A 21,324-nucleotide genomic window follows, 5' to 3' on the forward strand; every position below is an offset into this window, starting at 1 on the left:
TTCAAATGAGCAAAGGAAAATAAAATTGTTTCGCTCTCGTTTTAGCTCCTGGTGTATTGGTAAAGAACCAGAACCCAGAACTGTACCGCCTACGTAGCGCCACCTAAAATTAGCGTAAAACGAAAGCACAACAACAAAATGGTGGAGTCCGCGCCGAGTTGCATTTTTTGAGATGCGGTAGCGAATGTTTAAGTTGTGCATCTGTTTCACGGTAAAAGCAGTGAAACAGTTGGAAAATGTCGTCCGTAGATATCGAAGACACTTCGAACGTGGAGGCTGAAACGTCATTTGAGGTCCGTCTCTACATTTACGACTTGTCCAGAGGTCTGGCGAAGTCTCTATCTCAAGTATTTATAGGTGGGTACATGAATTTTACGTCTTGTCATTCGGTGTTCGCGATCGGCACCACTAAGTCGCGGGAAAATGTGCACGAAAAGCCACGAAGGGCTATGAGGTGAAGATTCCTGTGTCTCGCATTTTTGTTTTTTAGTTATGAATCGCTGTTTGCTTTTTGAGCGGTGGGTGATCTAAGAATAGATAGCGCACTCCTGACTGGGGGCCCCCCCCCATACCTGTACAACCAAAAAACTCTCAGCAGTTATTCACTAACGAGGCAGTGAAATCAGCATTTCGACGACGTTCGGATGGTTCGTTTCCGGGACAAATAAAAGTAAAAAGAAATAAAACTTTACCCGGAAACAGTATAGGATGAACGATGGATAGTAGTGAACGCATAATAAATGAAATACACCACGGCGCATGCGTGGATATAGATTTCCTCGTAGTAATCACTTTCAGTTTGTGTGCATTTTTTTTTTCTAATATGATACATATACTATATATATATATTTTTGTGTGTGTGTGTGTGCTTCAGGTAAACAGCTTCCTGGAATATGGCACACAAGCATAGTATCTTACGGCCGCGAATACTTCTTTGGGGCCATGGGAATCGAAAGCTGTGGAGCGGTAAGTCATATCCCTTTATTCTTTTAGTCCGGGCCTTTATGACACGCAACACCTACGATAACGACAAGCGCTGTGTGTGCCACTGTGCTGCCAAGTTTGTCCAAGGCATGGTTTGAACGTGCAGTGGCCAGCAAAGGTGGGCGAAATGCCCGCACGATCTGTGTCCTCACTGCACCGTAACTCACTCTTTTTCTGAAAATTTCATCTCATCTCGGTCCTTTTTCTCTGGAAAATTATCTCACTTTACTCTTTTCCTGAAAAATTTCCTCATCTCAACTCACCTCAGTCTTTTTCTGACAAATTTCCTAACTTCACCCCATTTGCTTGTCTAGTTTTTGTACGAGCACTTTGTCCTACATAAGAATAAACATGGAGGAAAAAAGCTGGGGCAAAATATGGAAATGAGCGGTGGGGTCCCACTTCATAGAGTTCGGAGCATCTTACAAAAGCAATTTTTGCAACAGATTATAATTAAGGTAAGTCAGTTAACTCAAAATAAATAAATAAATAATTGTTCCGATGAACAGAAATTGGCTGGTCCCTGTCGTAGTAGTAAAGCGCACCGTCTGGAAAAACAGGAAAGGGCTCTTGTTTGAATATCTGTTAACAAGAAAGCATAATTCAATTCAAATTTATTTTCATCTATACAGATGAGAGAGTATCCCAGCAAAAAGCAGTCTCGCAGCTTGGCGAGTCCGAGCCCCCAACTGTACACTCATTTGGCAACAAATGTATGAACAAACATTTAAATAGGACACTCATTATACATAGGACAATTCAGGAAGATTTATTCATGAGGCAGATATCATTTGGTACAATTTTCGAATTGATAAGTTTTGATGGTGAAAATCCATTCAAGGTAAATCTATTCAATAAATTAGGTAGTGTATAATTCAAAGATTGTTTGCTGTAATTAGTACGTACCCTAGGAATTTTCTATAAATGACGGTGACGTGTGCCACGTGAAGAAGGTTTTGACGCTGAATGAATGTTGCAACACTGACCATGCTTAATTTCTTAAAATGGTTTGAGGATAATTTTTCTGGGCATTCTGTAACTACAATGTTGATTGACCTATGAGCCTTGTTGCCTGTTCGCTCGAAACCCATCAGTACGCTATTCCAGTAGGTCAAGCTTTCCACGCAGCTCCTCAGTTTCCCACTCTCCTCTATAATCCGTGGAGTGACCTCATTGGTCCACCTCCAAAGTATGGGGGGTAACAGCAAACAGCTCGAGGTTACCAGGCACACGTGGTTTCCCCTTGTAGATGCATGCGGAGAATCTTGCCGGTCTTGTCAGCGTACTCACTCAGCCCTTAGGAATCCCTGCGCTTCCAGGGACCCTTCTCAGTAGCTTTGGCAGTGCCTCCTGCACGCGCAGCAAGCGTGTGCCCAGTGCATTGCCAAAGCTACTGGAAGGGTCCCTCGAAGCACAGGGATCCCTCAGGGCCGAGTGAGAATATAAGTAGCCCCTTATTGCTGCCTTGTGAATGGACAGACGCCTTCATCAAATATTTTGTATGGTGGCTCCTTCGATGCACTGCTTGATGAATAAAGTAGGCCATTGCACAGTGCTCAGTGCAATTTCATTGCTCCCTTAAATGTTTCGGTGGGATTTCATTCCATAGCCGTGCTTTATTTTATCTTTTATATGTATATATTCCATAACATGTACCTAATACCCCAAAATGATTTCCCCCTAGGGAGAAACGATCTTGGGAGATCCGGACCAGATCCTTACCCTGGGGGTCACGGAGCTCCCGTACAGCCTCTTTCTGGAGTACATTTTTGCTCTAGGAGAGTCCTCTTATAAGTACGTTTGGCTTTTTTTCTTCTTTTTTTTTTTGTCGTTGCACCTGCATGTTTCTGTCTGAAATGTTGTCGCCGCTTGTCGAGTCGAATCAGTCCAACTGAGTTCCAACTGAATTTCAACTGCGTTCCAACTGAATTTCAACTGAATTTCAACCGAATTTCAACCGAATTTCAACCGAATTTCAACCAAATTTCAACTGAGTTTCAACTGAGTTTCTATTGAGTTCCAACTGAGTTCCAGCTGAGTTCCAGCTGAGTTCCCTGAGCATTGAAAGTCTGCTGAAAAAAGGAGGAACAAATAAATGCTTCTGGTGCTGTTTGAGTACACTGTAGCTGCATTGAAAAAGTAAACTTGTTCTTGGTCCATTTAAAATTTTCAGTGCATCGTTCTAGAGCTAGTTCTGTGTGCGTATTTGAAGCAGAAGCTTCGGTCGGTAGCTGGTGATATTTCTGATAGAGCTGTTTGAAATATCAGTAAAGTATTAAAGTAAATAGTCAAGTAAAGTATCGATTTCTAGTCAGCGTGCAAAATGAGAGATGTGGTGGATGTCGTCTGGACCCGAGGGCCACAAAGCATAAAGGATAAATTCACGGATTTAGAAAATAAAATGAAGTTGATTCATTTGTAAGTTCATTCAATTTTTCATTGTCAACACCATTCACATTGTGGGTAACATACAACTCTGCTACAGTACGTACTTTTCAGTGTGCCGTACTGACTTCACAATGGATCCGTACTGGTTTACTTGAATGCTAAACTTTTTTTCTGTGCCAGAAAAGGAGCTGCGAAATGTTTCGGAAAAAATATTTTATTCTCTTGTTTTACACTTTTTCCAGACCTCACACGTACGACCTTTTCAAGCACAACTGCAACAACTTCACGCAAGAAGTGGCAGTCTTCCTGACGGGAAAGTCGATACCCAAGGAAATCCTGGAGCTTCCCGAAGAAATACTCAACACGTGAGTACATCTCCTCAGCAACTGGTAAATTCTGTTCGCTTCTGTTTTTATAAGCTTTGCAGTACAACTAAATTTGCCAAAACATGGCATCTCCACTAGAGCTCTGCACGGGCTGACTTCTCCGGGCCTGACTTGGCCCGGGCGCATCGGAAAATGGCCCAACCCGGCTCGGGGCTTCCTGTTTTTATGATAACTTTTCGGGCTTAAAAAAAAAAAGAAAACAACGTGCACAAAACCGTCACAGTTCCATGTTGTATATCTGTTTGGGACAGCTTTTGTTTGGTGTCGTAGAGTCACACAACATTGCATAGTTGCCATGTTTGTGTGTCACACACACACACACACAGTCTAATGGGCGGCATGGGCCATTGCAAATGTTAAGAGGTCACCAGTTTTCCAATTCTTAACCTTTCTTTTTTTTTTTTTGACAAAGAAGTGGACCAAGTGGCAATTTGTATTTAATATCTTAGCGCGTAATACATTCTTCAACATGTGGTTTAGCCCCCACATGCTCTTTTTATTCATTCGATATTTATTACAATCCCTTACTTTTTCTCTGATAATCCCGCCTCTACTACTACTCCATGCTGGGCCCTACTTTTGGCTGCTTCAAAATGTTTTGTCCGCTTCTCTCTTCTGTCAGAGCTCAGCGTGTCGTCTGCCACGTGCGTTCCTGCCACTCACGAGAGACGGATTTCCACTCAGACTCTCGGTGATTGCATCTAATTCGAGAGGCATCTCTTTTCTTCTTTTTCTCTTCGCGCACCTTTCGTACCTTGCGGTTGAGCTGCCTCCTGGGTGTAGCTATTTTAGGCTGATTTATCAGCGCCAGTGAGTTCCTGTTTTGAAAATAGTGTTGGCTTCTGCAAGCATGCCAACAGATCTTCTAAGTGGTAGCGTAGCGACCGGTGGATTCTTGCGGAGTGCCTCGAGGCGTCCACGTGCGCAGCCATACTCCCGTCGATTTTTGTCGGTGTCCAAGGAGGAGAGGGAGAGAGTAAAGATTGTGAGGGGAATAACGCACAGATAGTGAGACCCGTTCCTGAGCTTCTAACTTGCTTACAATTCCTCGCAATCTTTTTTATATTTTGATTGAATGGCACGCACTTTGGGATGTCTGCAGCATAGTTTATTCTGTATGTATTTGTGTATTATAATTTATGTATTCATAATTTTATTTATTTTTATTTGTAATTTATTTTTACTTATGCATTATAATTTTTCTTTCTTTTTTTTCGATTTGATACAGATTTTGATACATTGGGATGTCTGCAGCACAGTTTATTCTGTGTGTATTTATGTATTCATAATTTCATTTACTTTATTTGTAGTCAAATGTTTTCATTTTATTTTTATTTATACTTTTATTTATGCATTATAATGCATTATATTTTTCTTTTTCTTTCTTTCTTTTCCAATTTGATACAGGTTTTTAATTTAAAAAATGCTATGAGAGCAGCATAGATGCAGGTTACACGACTGAGCAGACATTCTGTCCACGAGAGTATGTAGCTACTAGATGACCGATTACCTAAACCTCGTTAACCTTTGAATGGGATGTTTTTCGGGGAAGTACGAGATAGCAGAATTGGAGCCAGTCAGTATTTAAAGCCACCCTCTTGACGAGCACATACTTCGAGGAGTCAAATTTTTTGCTACGCAAATGAACGAAGACTAGCACCACGATGGATTAGCATTGAACGAACAGCGACAGCAGCGCTTCTGATGTCACCGGAGCCTATCAACGTTACTGAGATAACGTGTACTTTGTGACAGAAGTCTCGGCAGTCTGTCCCCCAGTCTTCGGCGATGTTGGTTTGGTGGTAGAAGTTAAAGTAAAAAACTACCGCAGAAAGATCAGAAAGAGAGAGAAATTGGAGCATACTTCCGCCCCACAACTTCAGAACCCGACTGAGAGAGGATTCTTCTCTTTTGTTTGTTGACATTTAATTTCCTTTGTGGGTGTCAGAATGGAGGAAGAGAGAGGGACACTGTCTATTTTGGAGGGGGTCTATAAATAGACACAACTCCTCCCTCCTAGAGTGCAGACGACGCTATGTAACCAGTCACTCTCTCGGCGGCAACGTGTGGGCCGGCGTCGCATCGACAACTTCAGGTGATGCCGCGCTGCTGTGTCCATATTGAGAAGCCTCATAATGTACCCCCCCCCCCCTCCCCACCACATTGCGCATGTTTTTGTGACACTGGGGCTGTTTGCATTTTTATTTTCCCTACGAAGATTATGTCAGCTTCTCCAAAATCTTGTCGTCTTGGCAGTTTTTCAGGGGTGTCTCAGATTTCTGCGGGGTGCGATGCCCGTAAAGGAATTTGGTTTCTGCTCTGCTGGCTTTTTTGCTGTGCCGCATATTTATTGATGATGAGAATGACTGGTGTGGATTGTGGAAGTAGCTGACGCATTTTTAACTTTTTAACTAGTTTCTTGTCTGTGGCCTGGTCGTGCATTTTGTTCCCGAAGTTACTTTAGTCAGCATCACCTTGCTGTTACTTAGTCATTATGTATGTTACATTACATTTGTTACATTATATCGAACATTGTACAAGCGATCTTCTCAGTCGGGAGGTCGCTTCCGCCCTTTATGTAAAAGCCAGGCGAAAAAAAAGTTGTCCAGAAATACATCGTTAAAACTCAGCAATTTTCTTGCGTACTGTTAGTAATTGCGTTGATGTGTCACGTAACAATAAAGTAAAAACTTCCTCGCAAATATGTAAATTTTGTTACACATTTGCGCTCAAAGGCAGGACAACTTTCAGTGCTTTCAATATCGTGCATCCTACTCATTACCGTGTTTGCATCGTACCGTGCAGGCCATTGGGAGGCACGCTTCAGAGCTACTTCAACACCCTCTCCCTGAGGAGCGAGGCGTCCCGAGGACTCAGTTTTTCCGGCCTCGGTCCACCCGCGAACTTCATTCCCTTTGAACCTTCAGCCCGTCGGAATACCAGGGGTAAGAAGCGTGTGGGACAGCAGAAGCTAGCCGTGTCTCCGTATCGTGCGCATAGGCACGTTTATGGCATTATTTTTATGTGCTGGCTAAGTGTATCGCCGAAACTCTCCCCCTTTTCGTTGTATGCCATTTTGCAGGCGTAGTGATGATGCGAAGGATGGCATAGAAGCAACGAAATGTACGATCAGATCGTAGTGCTCGCAACACGGTCGTTTGAAATCGCCGATCGGTATGTCTGCAGCATGGATCGGAACTGGTACTGAACCGGAACCGAAAACTGCTAAAAACCCGTATTTTGCTCTGTACCGGAACAGAACCGAAATAAATTTAGGCGGTTACCGGATCGCGAAACGGTTCAGGCATAAACGGTTCAGGCATGTGCGTTGTGAGAGATCGGAACTACTGTTTACAGTTGTGTTACTACTGTGTGTTACTGTGTGTGTACTGCTGTTGTGTTGTTTGAGAATCGTGAGGATGTGCTTGCTTTTAGCCCGTGGCAATCTGCTCAAAATTCACTTTCCCGAACCGGTGCGATATTTTGCGATGCTGCGGAGCCGAACTCGAACCGAACAAAAAAAAATAACGGTTCAGGTCCTTGGTCTGCAGTCCGCGTTTTTTTTGGTTCCCCTCAGAAATGGTGTGTCAGTATTGTATTTAAAGGTAGGCCGCATGCTGCACATCTTTATTACTCAAAACTAATGGTCTTGTCTTCAATGGTCACCTGGAGATTTGGGATGGGATAAGCAGAGAGAGACGCCGATTTCAGACAACCATGTAGCACAAGCAGTACCAGATTCCGCTATGGTGCCTTAATGATATTTTGACAGATACCACTGCCCTCTTGCACTTTGTTGTTAGTATCACTGTAAACTCAGTATCATCAATATTCACAGTGATAAATGCCACCAGTGTGACTTTTGGTAGTACTGTCGGTACTTTAATATTTTCACTTTTGTCATCAGTGGATGTGCGGGAGCATGACGAACGGTACTAATAAGAGTGCACCGATTACTAACGTTGTCATTGGATAGGACCTTTCATACTCCTTTTAGATGAGTCAAGTCAGTACCGTACTGTACAGAGACAAAATGAGATGCCACCTGACATTGATCGCATTGCTGATAGTGTTATCGACAGCACACGCTTTATTAACGCCGATCTCACGCCGGCGTTTCTCCCTGCGTGCAGGTTCAGAGTCGCCAGAGTTACAGCAGGCTCCAGTAAGTCGACAGCCTGCTCGCGCAATGTCTTCCGAAGAACGGCAACCGTCGGAGGGTTCGCAGGAAGCCCGGCGAGACAGCGATGCAGACGACGCCCCTCTGGAGAGGCCATCTCCAGTGCGGAAGACGCGCCGCTATCCGGATCCTCCAATTGTCTTTCCAGACGTTGATGTAAGGCCATGTCTAGCCTCCAGGGAGCCTAGTGCGCTTCTAGGGGCTTTCTCTTACTGCAGTATTCTCGTTCCCTTCCTCGAAGACTCCTGAAGCCTAACCAGCATTGAGGGGTCCTCTCTTTTACTCTCGAAGCACAATCTACATTGAGATTCAAGGGTTCGCTGGAACACATACCAGCAGCCCTGGGGTGTCCTGGGTGAACTTCAACCAGAGCGGACGACTGTGGTGACATTGTTGTCAAGTTTATGGGGTGCATTGTTAGACTAACAGGAGCCAGTCAGATTGCACAGTGCTGGACAAAAGTTTACGAAAAACGCTCCGGCTTCCTCATTGACATGGTAGCAGCGAATGGTATTGTACTGACGTGTAAACAGGTGACTGGGTTACCTAGGTTACCTAGGAAACCATCCCTAGGATGTCTGTAAGTCTGTACGGTCTCATTTGCTGCTGGCGTTTCACTCTGAGGAAGGAACGTGCCGGACCGCGTTCCATAGACTTTTGTCCAGCACTGTGCAATGAAGACTGTTACGTGACTGGGGTAATAAGACAAGGCCCCTCGGAGCACAACAGGATCCAGCAATCCCCGAGAGGGGATTTAGAATATGGCGATAAATCCTGCGCCTTTGGGGCTTGTCTTCGTTGCTGGAGCATTAATTCGTCAAATGTGAGCTAAGCGGATGTCAATTTGCTACCAAAAGAGCAAATTATTGTCAACGCTACTGCAATCCGAGCTACCATGTATATCCCGCATCTTCCTGCTTCCAGGGAGTGGGAGCACTGAAAGAGCTACAGGACACCTTGAAAGATGTGCTCAATGACACAGAGCAGACTGCTTTGAGGGAACTCAACGAGTACCTCCTGACAGAGAATGGAGCCTGGGCCCTGGGTGCGCCACAACTGGAGCTCATGGGTAGGTCTGCAACAAGAGCGATAATTATTGCTCTTCATTGGCAATGCCGGCCCAATATTAGACAAATGTTGCATCAAGATGGGACCAATGTTGGGCAGGTATTGGCAATGCTATCCCAATATTGGTCTGAGCTTGGTCCACTATTGGACCAAGATGGGACCAATACTGGGCCAGTATTGGCAATGCCGTCCCAATATTGGACCAATAACCCAACAACACCGTATATCCTCCAGATATACGAATCCGTTATTACTCACATTATTCGTACATCCAGGTCCGTATACTATCCGTGACATTATTCGTACATCCAGAGGATATTCGGTGTTGTTGGTGCATTGGCAATGCCGGTCCCATATCGGACCAAGATGGGACCAATATTGGAACATCATGGATGTAGTGCTGTTTTTTGTTGCGTGTTTAACATATTGGGACACGCATAAATGGCACCAATATGGTAGGAAAGTGAAATAAGTTTAGCGTGATTTACTTTCGTTCAAGCTCCGTGGCCCGATGTAATACGACACTACTGAGATGGTGGTTTGTGTCCCATTCTCAGTTCGTGCCAATGGGTGTCCCTTTACTTATTTTGTGCAGCATGTTTGCGGTGTTCCAAAAGCACTCCTGGCGTTTGCCACGTCTGCTGTTTATAGAGATCAACTTGGGGTCGTAAAACCAGGCTGCACCAGGAGTCAGTAAACCTTAGCTTTGCTACATGGATGTAACGTGCGCAGGGAGACTCTTCACGGACAGCAGCCTTCCAAAGCCTGCACGTGTGCTCCTGCTGCGGGTTCTGCAGGCAATGGCACTAAAGGAGGACGTGATTCTCTTCCTGCACCAGGACAGACAGGGCCACTGCATCATGAGCTATGTCTACCGAATTGAGAATCTCCCGCCAGAAGAGCAAGACCTAGTCTTGGCACTGGTGAGTGAACGGAAACTCTGTGCATAAGTGTTTTAAAAACACCAGGTTCAGTGCGGGTTTTAATGCCTCCACAAAAAGATGACGAAATGTAATAATTGACTTTATGCAATGTGACAGTTTCCTCGGTGGAACTGTGGTGTGGGTAACTGGGGCATGGAATTACAGTAGAACCTCGATAATTCGAACTCGCTTAATTCGAAATCCCGCTTAATTCGAAGGTTTTCCGTGGTCCCGTGTTCACATGTTCAAATTTGACCCCATAATTCGAAGCACTAAAGCGCCGCGTCCCGCTTAATTCGAAGGTTTCCCGCGGAAATATCCACCATTCATGAGCTTCGGGTGACACGTGCCCGCCGACGTCCCCAACCCGTCGTCACCGTCATGTTGTCATCGGCGCAGTTTCGGTTGCGCCATTTTCATTGTGTGCGTTCGCAACGCCAGTTGTAGAAAGACATGGGCAAGTACAAGACGCCAGCTGTGAAGGAAAAAGTGGCGGTCACCGAGGCCACAAAATCAGCTATGTGCTCGAAGTCTCGGCTGGCAGAGCAGTTCGGCATACTGCCTGTGTGATACCAGCAAACGGGAATAACGAGGAAGACAACGCGGATGAGGTGGAACGCGTATAGCAGCAGGAACAGACAACACTGCAAGTCCCTGTGGGTGCCGTGGACTCTGATGAGCTCGTCAACTTTTTCGAAGATTACGCGAGAATTGAAGAAGGTGAACAGACGTGCACATCGTCCATGCAAAACGACTACCGCGGTGCCTCGAAGTGACGATAGCGGAGACGACGAGCTGAACTACCGCGGGTGCTCTCGCTTTCGGAGACGTTTGGAGCTGTTACCTGTTACTGTCACTGTCGTGCGGAATCCAGCAGTGCGTGCATGGCATGATAGACTTAGTGGCCACTTTGGAACGAGCGGTGACGGCCGACAGTACAGTAACTACTGCTAGCGACAGAGATGATCGATTTTTTGTGTAATGAACTGCATTTTGCTCAGTCACTTGTTGAATTTGCTTAATTCGAAATTTTTTCGTGGTCCGGGCGGCTTCGAATTAACGAGGTTCTACTGTATATTTCTTAACCAGTTGTAAATATGCTTCAAAGCATGGATGTATAGCCTATGTGGGTACAAGACCACGTAGAAGCGGTAGCGTTTGGCACTTGTAGTGCATTTGATTTATGATGAGAAGAATTACAAGGTTACAACTAGAGCCACACAAGAGGGAAAAATTTTGCAGAGAGGAACGTTTGCAAATGTTTGAAAGACGTGTGCACAAGGGGATCTTTTCCCGTTGTCCAGGCACCCTGAAATGTATAATGCACAAGGCGTTTGACAGGACTTTGACACGGCATGTAAAAACATTGAACACTAAATGTGTTGTGTCGTAAACGTTAGTATATAATGTAAACGTATTTTTATTCGCGATGTATTAATTTTCGCGAATTTCGCGACCGCTAAAAAATCGCAAAAAATTGTACTCGCGAACGCAGCTTGATGTTTATCCCGCTAAAGGCCCTGAAATCACGAAATTAAATACTCGCGGATAATTTCGCAAATGACTGAATGCGCGATTTGCGAAAATTAATACATCGCGAATAAAAATACGTTTACAGTATACAATGTGGCAGCAGCTTTCTCTCCCTGTCTTGGCAGTGGATATGGATATTAAAGCAGTAGCTTTAGAGAGCCGCGTGACCTATCACATGCCGCGTCCTCGTGGTCGCCAGACTGTGTTTATCGTACACTGAAATTGTATAACCACCAAAGCGACAATGCAAGAACAAAATTATACTATTCCACAACAGATTAAAAGGCTTTCAATATAGCATTTCAAAAAGAGTTCAACCAAACTCAAAAATTTACAACCAACAATCACCCTATAATAAGAGTATCGCATTTAACCATGTATGGCACAATGTCTAAAGAAAGGTCCATCTTTTTTACTTCATTCCACTTCCATGTGATACATGCCATTCTGTCTTTAGTTTATTTTATTCTCTCTCCTTTTTTTTTTTTTTTTTACCTTGTCGAATTGTGCGATTCACATGATTAGCACATTCACATTAGCTTGGATTGAATTCTCCGCTGCAGGCTACACCTGCATTCGAATCAGCCTTTCTATAGAATTCTGTGCGTGCTTATCTGTACCTTCGAATGCGATCAAATTAACCGAAAATTCCGATTAACGGGAGTCACATTAGCGGAAGTTTGTTACAGTGCCGTCTTTTGTTGCGCAGCTGTGCAACCTGTGTAGCAATACAAGCAGCTTCGATTGGCTCCTGTACATATCGGAATGGACGGAGGAAGGACAGCCCTGCAACAACAGCAGGGTGACAGTTCGGGCGGCAGTCCACGGATTGCTCTGCGACAGACCCGAAGTTCAGAACAAGAGTGCGGGTCTCATGTACAACCTGGCACTGAAGGAGGTCCGTACATTCAGCTTGCTTCTTTCACGTAGTTCGCACTTTGTACGTACCCTATGTGAAAGGAGATTCAAACCGCACCTTGTAAGTGCTCGCCTTGTAAGCCATCTTTGGCACAGTGGGAGAAAAGGTTTGTTAGCGTAGTGGATCATTTCGATAACGCAGAAAAGTAGAAAGTCCACTGAAGCGGTTAGGCGAGAGAGTGCCGACAATTTCGAAAAGAATCTGTTCTTCTGAGCGAGAAAAAGACAGGTCTCTGTTCGAGATTATCGGCGTCTCTCGTCCGGAGGATCTTCCTGTAATATTCTGATAATGTGACTTACAGATATAAGTGGCGGCACCAGAAATGCCTATTTTACGTCTCTCATACGAGCAGTTATAATTAGAGCCTGAAGTTTTCGGGAAATATTTTTTTCTAAATTCGGGGGGTAAAAATCTGGTAAATGAACATGTGCACTAAATTCATGCGAATTCGGGTGAAAAAACTTCTATTACGCTAAAATCGGGGAGAAATCGGGCTCAGTTATTCAAACTAACTGTAGCAGTTTGGTACAAACGGTGATGTAACTGCATTTTTCTGCCAAACAAGTAAGTTGGTGCATTCCTACGGACATCCCAGAGAGGGCAATTTGCCGGGTAAAAATCGGGTTTCACCCTAAAGAGGCAACCTTCAATTCGGGGTGCAAATTCGGGGAAGAATCGGGTAAAACCCTAAAACTTCAGGCTCTAGTTATAATACATGGTGTGCTTCCGAGTCGTATGTTCGTAATAACCTGCCAAACATCAAGCTCGGGGACGCTCACCTTGTTGCAGGGTCTCGCCGTGTCGCAGGTCGCACGTTATCACATCTTGTCAGAGCTTTTTTTTACCATGTCTGGCAGAAAGGGAGGAGGGTCTACGTTCACCAGGGAAATTGAGCATTTCCTAGTGGCTTACCTTTGCAGTTAATTCTGTTTTCACGCACGGCACTGTCTTTTCTGCGCAGCTGTTCGACGACGTTGCCACTGAACTGTCGACAGCCGTCCTTCAGTATCTGCACGGTGACATCGCCGAAGAGCAAGGTACGATTTTGCGTCTACGAGGCCGTGGATTCTCTTTTTCCGAAAGCTCACGACAATCGTTAATCTTTTGCAGCATTCTACGCTTTGACCGCCTTGCTGAGATTCCTCCAAATCAGCTATAATGACGTAAGTTGATGGTTTGTTTGTCGATTGATAGAGCCGGTAGTTTTCAGCGTTTATTGTAAATTACCAAAGCATATACTCTTCGGTATTCAGCATTTTTTCCTTCGTTAGATTTGATATTCGATTCAACTTCAAATATTCAGAGTCGCACACACTGGTGTCCATTAATGATAATATTATCATCCCTTGAAGCATACGGCATTGCAAATACTTCCTAGAACTGAAACCGGCTTTCAGCGAAAATTGTTGGATGCGTAATGTCGGATGTCATCCCCAGTTTTTTTCTCTCTCTTTTTTTTGGCAGTGTACTGGAAAGCCAAGTGTTTTGTAATGTGCCATACGACAGGGAATGTGACTTTCATGGCAGTAGTGTGATTCTGCGACAGTATTAGCTTTACAGAATGCTTTGTCTCGGTAATTTTCCCACGGTACTTGTACAGTGTGATTTGTGGGATGCGTGTCGCAACCATTGTACTTCTAGCGGCACTCTTGTACTTGTAGCACTACTGTACTGTACAAATGGCACACCTGCTGTACTTGCAGTATTTATTTATTTATTTATTTGAATACCCTCAGGGCTTTACAGCAGAGTACTGCAGTAGTACTGTAGAGCACGTAGCACCATGGTTGTGCCTGTGCCTGCAGTGTCCCCCATCGTATTCGTAGCGCTTCCGTAGTACATGTACCGCAACTGCCCTGCTTGTAACGCTAGTGTAGTATACCTGTCAGCGTCAGTACGACACCTTCAGAACATTTCAGAACGCCACATTTTTATTTCAGGTGCCCGCGCTCATCAAAATGCTGGGGCCAGATCTGCAGAAATTTTCCGGGAAATCTCAGCGTGTGGACAAAACGGTGGAAGAGATTCAGTTCAAGATGTCCGTCTCCATCTCCGCTTGAGGGAAAGAGTGACCGTCGCTCCAGGACGCGACCGTCCCGCAAAAAATACTCCCAATGGGCGCTCTTTGGTGAAAGACTGCTCTCAACTTGGTTGTGGACGCTGGATTATTTCCGCACTTGCCTGCTCCTAGAGCCTCCCGTGCAATGCAAGCTGTACGATGCTTAATTACCCCGAGCGGCAGCTTATGCGTACGGCACTAAGAAGCGTAATTTTTTAAACGGCGGGTACAAAGTGAAAACATGGGTGAGATTTTTTGGGGTACGACTCATTATTGATTAAACAGTGCCTATTTTACGTGGGAACAAATGTGGCCAGTGTTTGGTGGGAGCGCTTATCCTGAGGGGTCGATAAAAATACTAAAATAAAATAAAGACGAGATAAAAATCTGTTTTCTACTAACCGTTGCACCATATTAGGAGGTCAGCTCGCTGTTTATGGACAAGCTGATAAAAGTATATAAAAAAAAAAGAAAAAGAAATGACACGCACTCATTAAATATTAGGCCATTAAATGTTAGCCATTAAATTATGTGGCCATTAAAATATTAGGTGGGAGCTAGGGTAATGCCTCGTACGCGATTCCTGAAAGGAGCGTTCAGGGCACCTCAGACACATTTTTTCCCACGTGACTTGGTATTTTGCCAAATGCATTTAAATGTGCGATAGCTTTAAATGGGCATCTTCCCAACCTGATCTTTGGTTGCCCACACTCCTTTGAGTTGCAATTATAATGTTTCCTTCTCTCCTCTTTCCACAAGTGGTACAGATTGCCCTACAAAGCTATTGCTTTAAAAAGGTAAATTATTATATAAAAAATTTAACACCGTTGTGTACCAGACTATGGAGATTCAAAGACTTCGATGCTCTATCCAGCATAACGCATACAGAACGGGAAAAAATTAGCTTAAAAAAAACAAACAAGGGACCTAGGTTGAGATGGACTATCAGTATTTTTGTTTTCTCACCGCAGCAATAACCATATCTTTTCAAATCCAAGTCATTCGGTCATGCTTAACCTTCCCAGTCCCGCATTTGCTACTAAACGAGGACGGCATTTTTTTTTACTGCGATATTTTTATTCGCCGACTTTTTTCCTAGTTTGCGTAAGCCATCCTTTTATCTCGCACTTCTGGCGTGTTTTTCTAAGAGACCAGCAATATTCTCATTTTTTAATAATGCTCAGCATTAAGCGTTCGGTGAGGTCCGGGCGGCGTTACGACGACGGGAGGGCATAAATAATGTTTATACACATTTTATACATGTGGCAAAGAAATAAATTATGTGTACAAGCATCATGGCTGTCTTTAATGCACATGCATGTGCACCTTGTAACATTCCATCTCCATTCTGTGAGCACTGCGTATCAGGTGTCGTTCCACACTGTTACGCTGGCGAATATTTAGAGCCTCGTGTGTTTGCTAAAGCTGGTTGAAATCACCAGATGTCGCCCTGTTTTACAGGTTGTTATATAAAAAAACAATTTTTACCCCCTCCTCGATTTGGAAAAACAGCACTCAAAAACATTATAAAGATAATTAAGCAGATAAATACTGGGCAAACATTTGTTCTGAATATTTGTAAAGCATAATACCAAAACTTCAGGAGTGAAAGTGAGTTTTTGTTTTGTTTTTTTTTATCCCCCCCCCAAGTATAACGCGCACTGGCCACAACCCATGGCCCACTCGATACCTTACCTGAAGTTTTGGTAATATGCTTTACAAATGTTCACAATAAATGTTTGCCCAGTATTTATCTGCTTAATTATCTCCATTATTGAGAAAATATACAATAATCATAGATCCTCATGTTTTTTGAGTGCTGTTTTTCCATATCGAGGGGGGGAGGGGGGAGTAAAAATAATGATGAAAGTAGCGTAATAGCAACCTCAGGACATCAGTTGTCTCAGGGTAAAAATAGTTTTTTTTTATATTAGAACCTGTAAAACAGGGCGACATCCGGTGATTTCAACCAGCTTTAGCAAACGCACTTCAGGGGTGAAAGTGAAAATATTTATATTTATATTTTCCCCCAAGTATAATGCACATTGGCCACAACCTATGGCCCACTCGATACCTGACCGATGTCCGATGAACATCCATACAACATCCAGTGGTTGTGCATGACTCGATCCGATCGGTTGTGCACTACTACATAGATCATTCACTCGCACCACACGATGCAGAAGACTGGCTTATCTATGAGTACACATGGGTATGCAGGGTGTTTCACTTATAACTTGAACCATACTCTACGAGAAAAAAAGAGAAGAAAAACTGGTACATCGCACTCGAAATGGACTGGCTGCAGTGTCGGTAGTCATCTTGCATAAGTAGTAAGTGTGTTTGTGTTTCAACTTTAGTTCCTTAATTGAAAGGACGTATTTTTCACTCCACATCCCCCAATGGACTGCGACCTGCCCTCGAGGTGAATACGGTGTCAACTTTTTTTGTTAAAAAAAAGGCATTTTTTAGTACTGGACTGCAATCATTCTGCTCAGTGAATAACACTTGCAGAAAAAGAAAAGAAAGAAAGCAATCTGCAAAGGTTCGCACAAGTACACATTTCGCTTGAAACCTTCAGAAAGGATAGTCAATCCGTAGGCGGCAACAACAACTTTATTTAATGATGGTGAATTAGGAGTTCTGTCACAACACTGAGCTAAGCTAGCTGGCGGCTGTGGCAATAATTTTGCCTCGTCCCCCTACCTTTGACATTTGGACTCCAGAAAGTACCGATGTTTAAAAAGTTACACAATTTCAATTAATTAGTTACGATCAATACAAAAATACACTTACCTGCACGAGACAACTACGAACGCTATGCACGCCTTGCCTACGATACACCAGCTCTTTTTTTTTTAATGGTTTTGTTCATGTCATGTGAAACACCTTGTATACAATTCATAAACTTACAATTTTTGCGTACAGTTTTTGAAAATGTCTCAACTCTATGCCCTATCTCTGGCTGATAAAAGCTTCAGATAAGCACATCGTTCTCCAAAGGGTTGTCCCTGGTAGAGAAATCAATGGCACTGCCAAGGTTCGATATTACAAGTAATACATGGGTAATGCTGAACCTCTGACACAAAATTTCTCGGTCCATGGCCAAATCCAACCCACCAATGCTGTGCCCTCAAAGCACTTCCGATCTTTTTGGACACCTTGGGACTTCTGTCCTCGCTGTGAGGAGATCTCATTATTCCATTTCACCGCATTACTACCAGCAATGAGGTAGAGTATCACCCATGGTGATGAAACTCCCCAATCATAAACACAAAATAAAAGTTTTTGTTCTGACGCACTGAAACAATGATCATACCACGTAGAGTGCGATCAGTAATGTGCATATTCCCATTATGTCACACGCACCGGCGCTTTGTTTGACTTAACATTGTGGGAGAACGCGAAGGGGGACTAGAGAAAACACACATCAGACACGGATGCTGTTTGTGTTTTGGTGTTGTTTTCTCCGTGCCTACATAACAATGTGCAGCATAACCAGCATGCTCCTAGCACTATTGTTTGACTTGACACGACTACTATTTCTCTTTATTTTTAAAAACTTAGTTTTTAACGAGAGGATAGAGATAGATAGCAAGCGAGCTGGTGGTATAGATCCATAACTTAAAAACCCAAGACTAGGGGACAAAAAAACACCTTGAGACCAAAAAACACCTTTTGAGACCTTGTCTGTGTTTGTCGTTTTTTTGTCCCCTAGTCTCGGGTTTTGAAGTTATGGACTTAGTTTTTAATTTTTTATTGTTTCGTAGTTTTTGATTTTTTAATAATACTATAAGTAGCAGATAGTAGCAGAGAAGTAGCAGATAAATGGAATAATACTATCCAGTAGCGGAAGGCTATTGATAGCCAATTTTCCCTCTAGACAACACCACCCCAACGCGAATACCAATACAAGGACCATTCACCGAGCCTGAACTGTGCAATAAACACGTTTTATTTATGTATACGTTCTGCGCTACTATTGTCATTGTTGTTGTGCCGAAAGACAAAATGCGGGATCTTCCTCGAGCTTTGACAGCCACTGTGCGACATTTTTCGGACTTTTCTTTTCCAACCCCAACTGCAAGAGGGCGCTCCAGAACGCAATGTCTGCCAAACTGTAGGAGTCTCCCTGGAGCAGGTAAGGTCCTGCAGACCCCAGATGATCGTCCACTTCCTGGAGAAGGGCCTTCTGCTCTTTCTGGGTGCCGTGGAGGAGACGCTGGTGGACCCGTTCTAGCCAGACGTCCGTTTCCGTGGCGACCAGTGGGTCCCCCTCGTCGTACGGCGGCGTCAGGAGCCTTCCGAGATACCTGGAAAAGATTTTTTTAAATTAAGTATTTTAAAAATATTTTAATAAAATAAAGATTTTTTTCAAATATATTTTTTTTTCAATAGTGAAGGACTCACCGAGAATACAGTTCATGGTATTCCCGGAACCTACCTAATTAAATTAACTTCTCCGACGATTGGTACGTGTGCCAGGGGGTTGATTTTCACTTCGCAGTCTTTCTCCACTGAAAGTAACAAATCCAGATTTGAGTTTAATTTAGTTTATTTAGTTCTGAATATAAACTGGATAACTTTTGTATCAGTATTTATAGCAGTTCTTTGCGATATACACAAAAGATGAAGTCCCATGTCTGTTTGTGTCTCACTTTGTACCTTCAAGGCTATGCTGCAAAAGCAAACAAGTTTCCATGTTCATGTTGAAAACGAACATGCAAAACAAAGACACACGAGTTCAAGGTTTGTCTTGCTTTGCATGCTCGTTTTCAACATGGACTCCGACCAACTTGTCAGACTTTCTACACTTGCAAAGTTTCCTTGTCCTTGGAAGTTTCCACATGGCTTGGCTGATAAAAATTCCGTGTATACAGAGTGTTTCCCTAACCATGTCAAATTTTTAAATAAAAGGGCGCTCTACAAAAAAATATGCAATTAACGGCACTGAGCACCCCAGTGGTAACCTCAGAGTAGTAAGAAAGACATTAGGTCGACTTAGCAAATTTTTTGAGTCAAATACAAAATATCTAATTCCAATCCAATAAAATTACTTGCAGTATGTGGCAAAAGTTCCCTACAAACAAATGGCATTTATCGCATATTTTACTGCAACATGCTTCATTATTAAAAGTTCCGACATGAGAATAGGGGACCCAAAATGCAGGCTCTATAATGCACGCAGTGACCTCTCCCCGTGCATGGCTCATAGAATAGGGCTTTCGTGATGCAGAGCGGTGTGGTTGTGTACCTATCTCGCAGCACTGCAATGGCTAACAACAGAGACTTATAAAAGGCACAGAAATCGAGAAACAACAGATCACATTTTGTAAAACGTATTTCGTAAGTACTGTAAAAATAAGTGGTATCGTAAAACTAGTTTTTAACTATGGGACTTCCATCTGTATTTCGCTTAATTAACAATAAACTCTGATTGATTGGCTGAAAACAAAACCCTTTCGTTGCTGTCGACGCCGTGAATGTTTCTGGCCACTTGTAGACGACACGCTCGTGTGGATTCTCGTCATCTCACTTTAAAAAAATAGCGTGTGCACCCACGGTTCTGAGCGTGCGCAGTGTATATAAGACAGTATTTCTATGGTGTCCCAATGCACTCAGGGCCTTATCTACAGGTTTTCTCTGCGATTTTAATCCGAGTGCCAGCTAAATTAATCCACATGCCATACAAACTTTATGGAGCATGGATTAATTTAGCTGGCACTTGGATTAAAATCGCCGGGAAAACCTGCACTGTCTCGATACTTGAGTGAGGAAACGCAGAACTCACTTTCTTTCCACATGAGTGTCAGAACCAGCCGGTGGCACGAGCGGTCCGTGACAGCTGTAGTTGCGGCAGCCACTTGATTTGTTAGTTTTTGGATTTTTTCTGGTAGCTGCCTGCTCACGGAGGAGTGCGTGTGACACGTGAGCATGACGGAACACTGTCTGCTCAGCAGGTGTTTGAGGGGCCAGACGCTGTACGGTGGGTGATGGGGGCTGGCACCGATGACTACGTCTTGTATGTGACCGCCCGACTGGTCCTTCTCCAGTGCCTGTAAAAGAAAATCGGTTATTTTACAACAAAAACGAAAAAAAGATCTTATTTTTTAATATTAAGGCACATTTTAGAAAACACGAATAAACGACAGCTGATTTATTATTTGATTACGTAACAATCAGCGAACAAGTGTGTCAGGTGTTTACAAAGAAAAAAAAGAGAGAGAGAGAGAGAGAGAAAAAAAACATAGAAAATTTTTCTTGCGGCTTCATCTGCCGACAACACTATTGTCTAAAGAGGGCTGTTGATTCCAGCGACTTCCGCAAATATGTTTCCAACGTACCACAGTTTCCTTCGCCTGCACAGTGTCTTTAGGACGTGCCTGATGTTCCGGCTCCGACGACTTGATCCCCAAGTCGACTTTCATTTTGTTCAGTACACCTTTGAGAGATTCTAATCTGCTCAGCAGACTGTCTTGACGTTCCTCAAGCTGACAGACTATCGGAGGTCCCATTTCTCCATTTGTTATCTGCGAGCAGATCAGCCACGTTATACAAATCGGGCGTGCGTAGCTAACGCTTGCTCAGCGAGTCGGCTGCACACGTCCTCTGTCCTCTTGTCTTGCAGAATCCGGTTTTAAAATAGCTCTCACCTCCTGTACAGCAGCCTTGCCTACGCTCCTGTCCCCATAAACGCTAGGAAGTTTATACATACAAGTAGGGAGCACCACTTCGACGTTCCCACCACAAACTGGAGCTAGGCGGTACATGTGGTAGCGGTGGCGGTGACAAGTGCGAACCGAGAAAGGATTAAAATTTCAATTTAATTGATTAGTTTGAAAAGTAGTTCACAGATGGCGAAGCCATCGTTGGCAGCGCGAATT

At 43.7% G+C, this 21,324-nt stretch overlaps 2 protein-coding genes across 3 annotated transcripts; one reads left to right on the forward strand and one right to left on the reverse strand.

Moving 5' to 3' along the window:
* The first annotated feature begins 123 nt into the window (after positions 1–123).
* LOC135391956 (uncharacterized) lies at positions 124–15,733 on the forward strand. Its single transcript, XM_064622539.1, has 12 exons — positions 124–357; positions 875–966; positions 2,669–2,778; positions 3,615–3,737; positions 6,564–6,703; positions 7,892–8,094; positions 8,863–9,007; positions 9,739–9,929; positions 12,172–12,360; positions 13,343–13,418; positions 13,492–13,544; positions 14,322–15,733. Exons 1-12 carry the CDS (start codon positions 237–239, stop codon positions 14,439–14,441), a joined length of 1,563 nt encoding a protein of 520 aa, XP_064478609.1. The 5' UTR covers positions 124–236; the 3' UTR covers positions 14,442–15,733.
* Positions 15,734–18,374: 2,641 nt separating this feature from the next.
* Positions 18,375–21,251, reverse strand: LOC135391959 (aminoacyl tRNA synthase complex-interacting multifunctional protein 2-like). 2 transcript variants are annotated; one of them, XM_064622543.1, is made up of 5 exons: positions 21,094–21,251; positions 20,785–20,970; positions 20,232–20,496; positions 18,885–18,957; positions 18,375–18,753 (listed from the first exon to the last, which is right to left on the reverse strand). In XM_064622543.1, the coding sequence occupies exons 1-5, from the start codon at positions 21,208–21,210 to the stop codon at positions 18,426–18,428; spliced, it is 969 nt and encodes a 322-aa protein (XP_064478613.1). In that variant the 5' UTR covers positions 21,211–21,251; the 3' UTR covers positions 18,375–18,425. The 2 variants fall into 2 exon arrangements, with proteins under 2 accessions (XP_064478613.1, XP_064478614.1); XM_064622544.1 differs by having other exon boundaries at positions 21,156–21,250.
* Between the last annotated feature and the right edge of the window lie 73 nt (positions 21,252–21,324).

This window comes from Ornithodoros turicata, chromosome 4 (assembly GCF_037126465.1).
Source record: "Ornithodoros turicata isolate Travis chromosome 4, ASM3712646v1, whole genome shotgun sequence".
In the NCBI taxonomy this organism is placed as follows: Eukaryota; Metazoa; Arthropoda; class Arachnida; order Ixodida; family Argasidae; genus Ornithodoros; species Ornithodoros turicata.

Excerpts from the sequence above, each read along its gene's own strand:
- LOC135391956 (XM_064622539.1), top strand. The coding sequence starts at position 237 with ATGTCGTCCGTAGATATCGAAGACACTTCGAACGTGGAGGCTGAAACG. Across the intron at positions 2,779-3,614 it reads CTAGGAGAGTCCTCTTATAA|ACCTCACACGTACGACCTTT; the intron begins GTACGTTTGGCT and ends CACTTTTTCCAG. Across the intron at positions 3,738-6,563 it reads CCCGAAGAAATACTCAACAC|GCCATTGGGAGGCACGCTTC; the intron begins GTGAGTACATCT and ends CGTACCGTGCAG.
- LOC135391959 (XM_064622543.1), bottom strand. The coding sequence starts at position 21,210 with ATGTACCGCCTAGCTCCAGTTTGTGGTGGGAACGTCGAAGTGGTGCTC. Across the intron at positions 20,971-21,093 it reads GCAAGGCTGCTGTACAGGAG|ATAACAAATGGAGAAATGGG; the intron begins GTGAGAGCTATT and ends ATCTGCTCGCAG. Across the intron at positions 18,958-20,231 it reads GACACTCATGTGGAAAGAAA|TGGAGAAAGACTGCGAAGTG; the intron begins GTGAGTTCTGCG and ends TGTTACTTTCAG.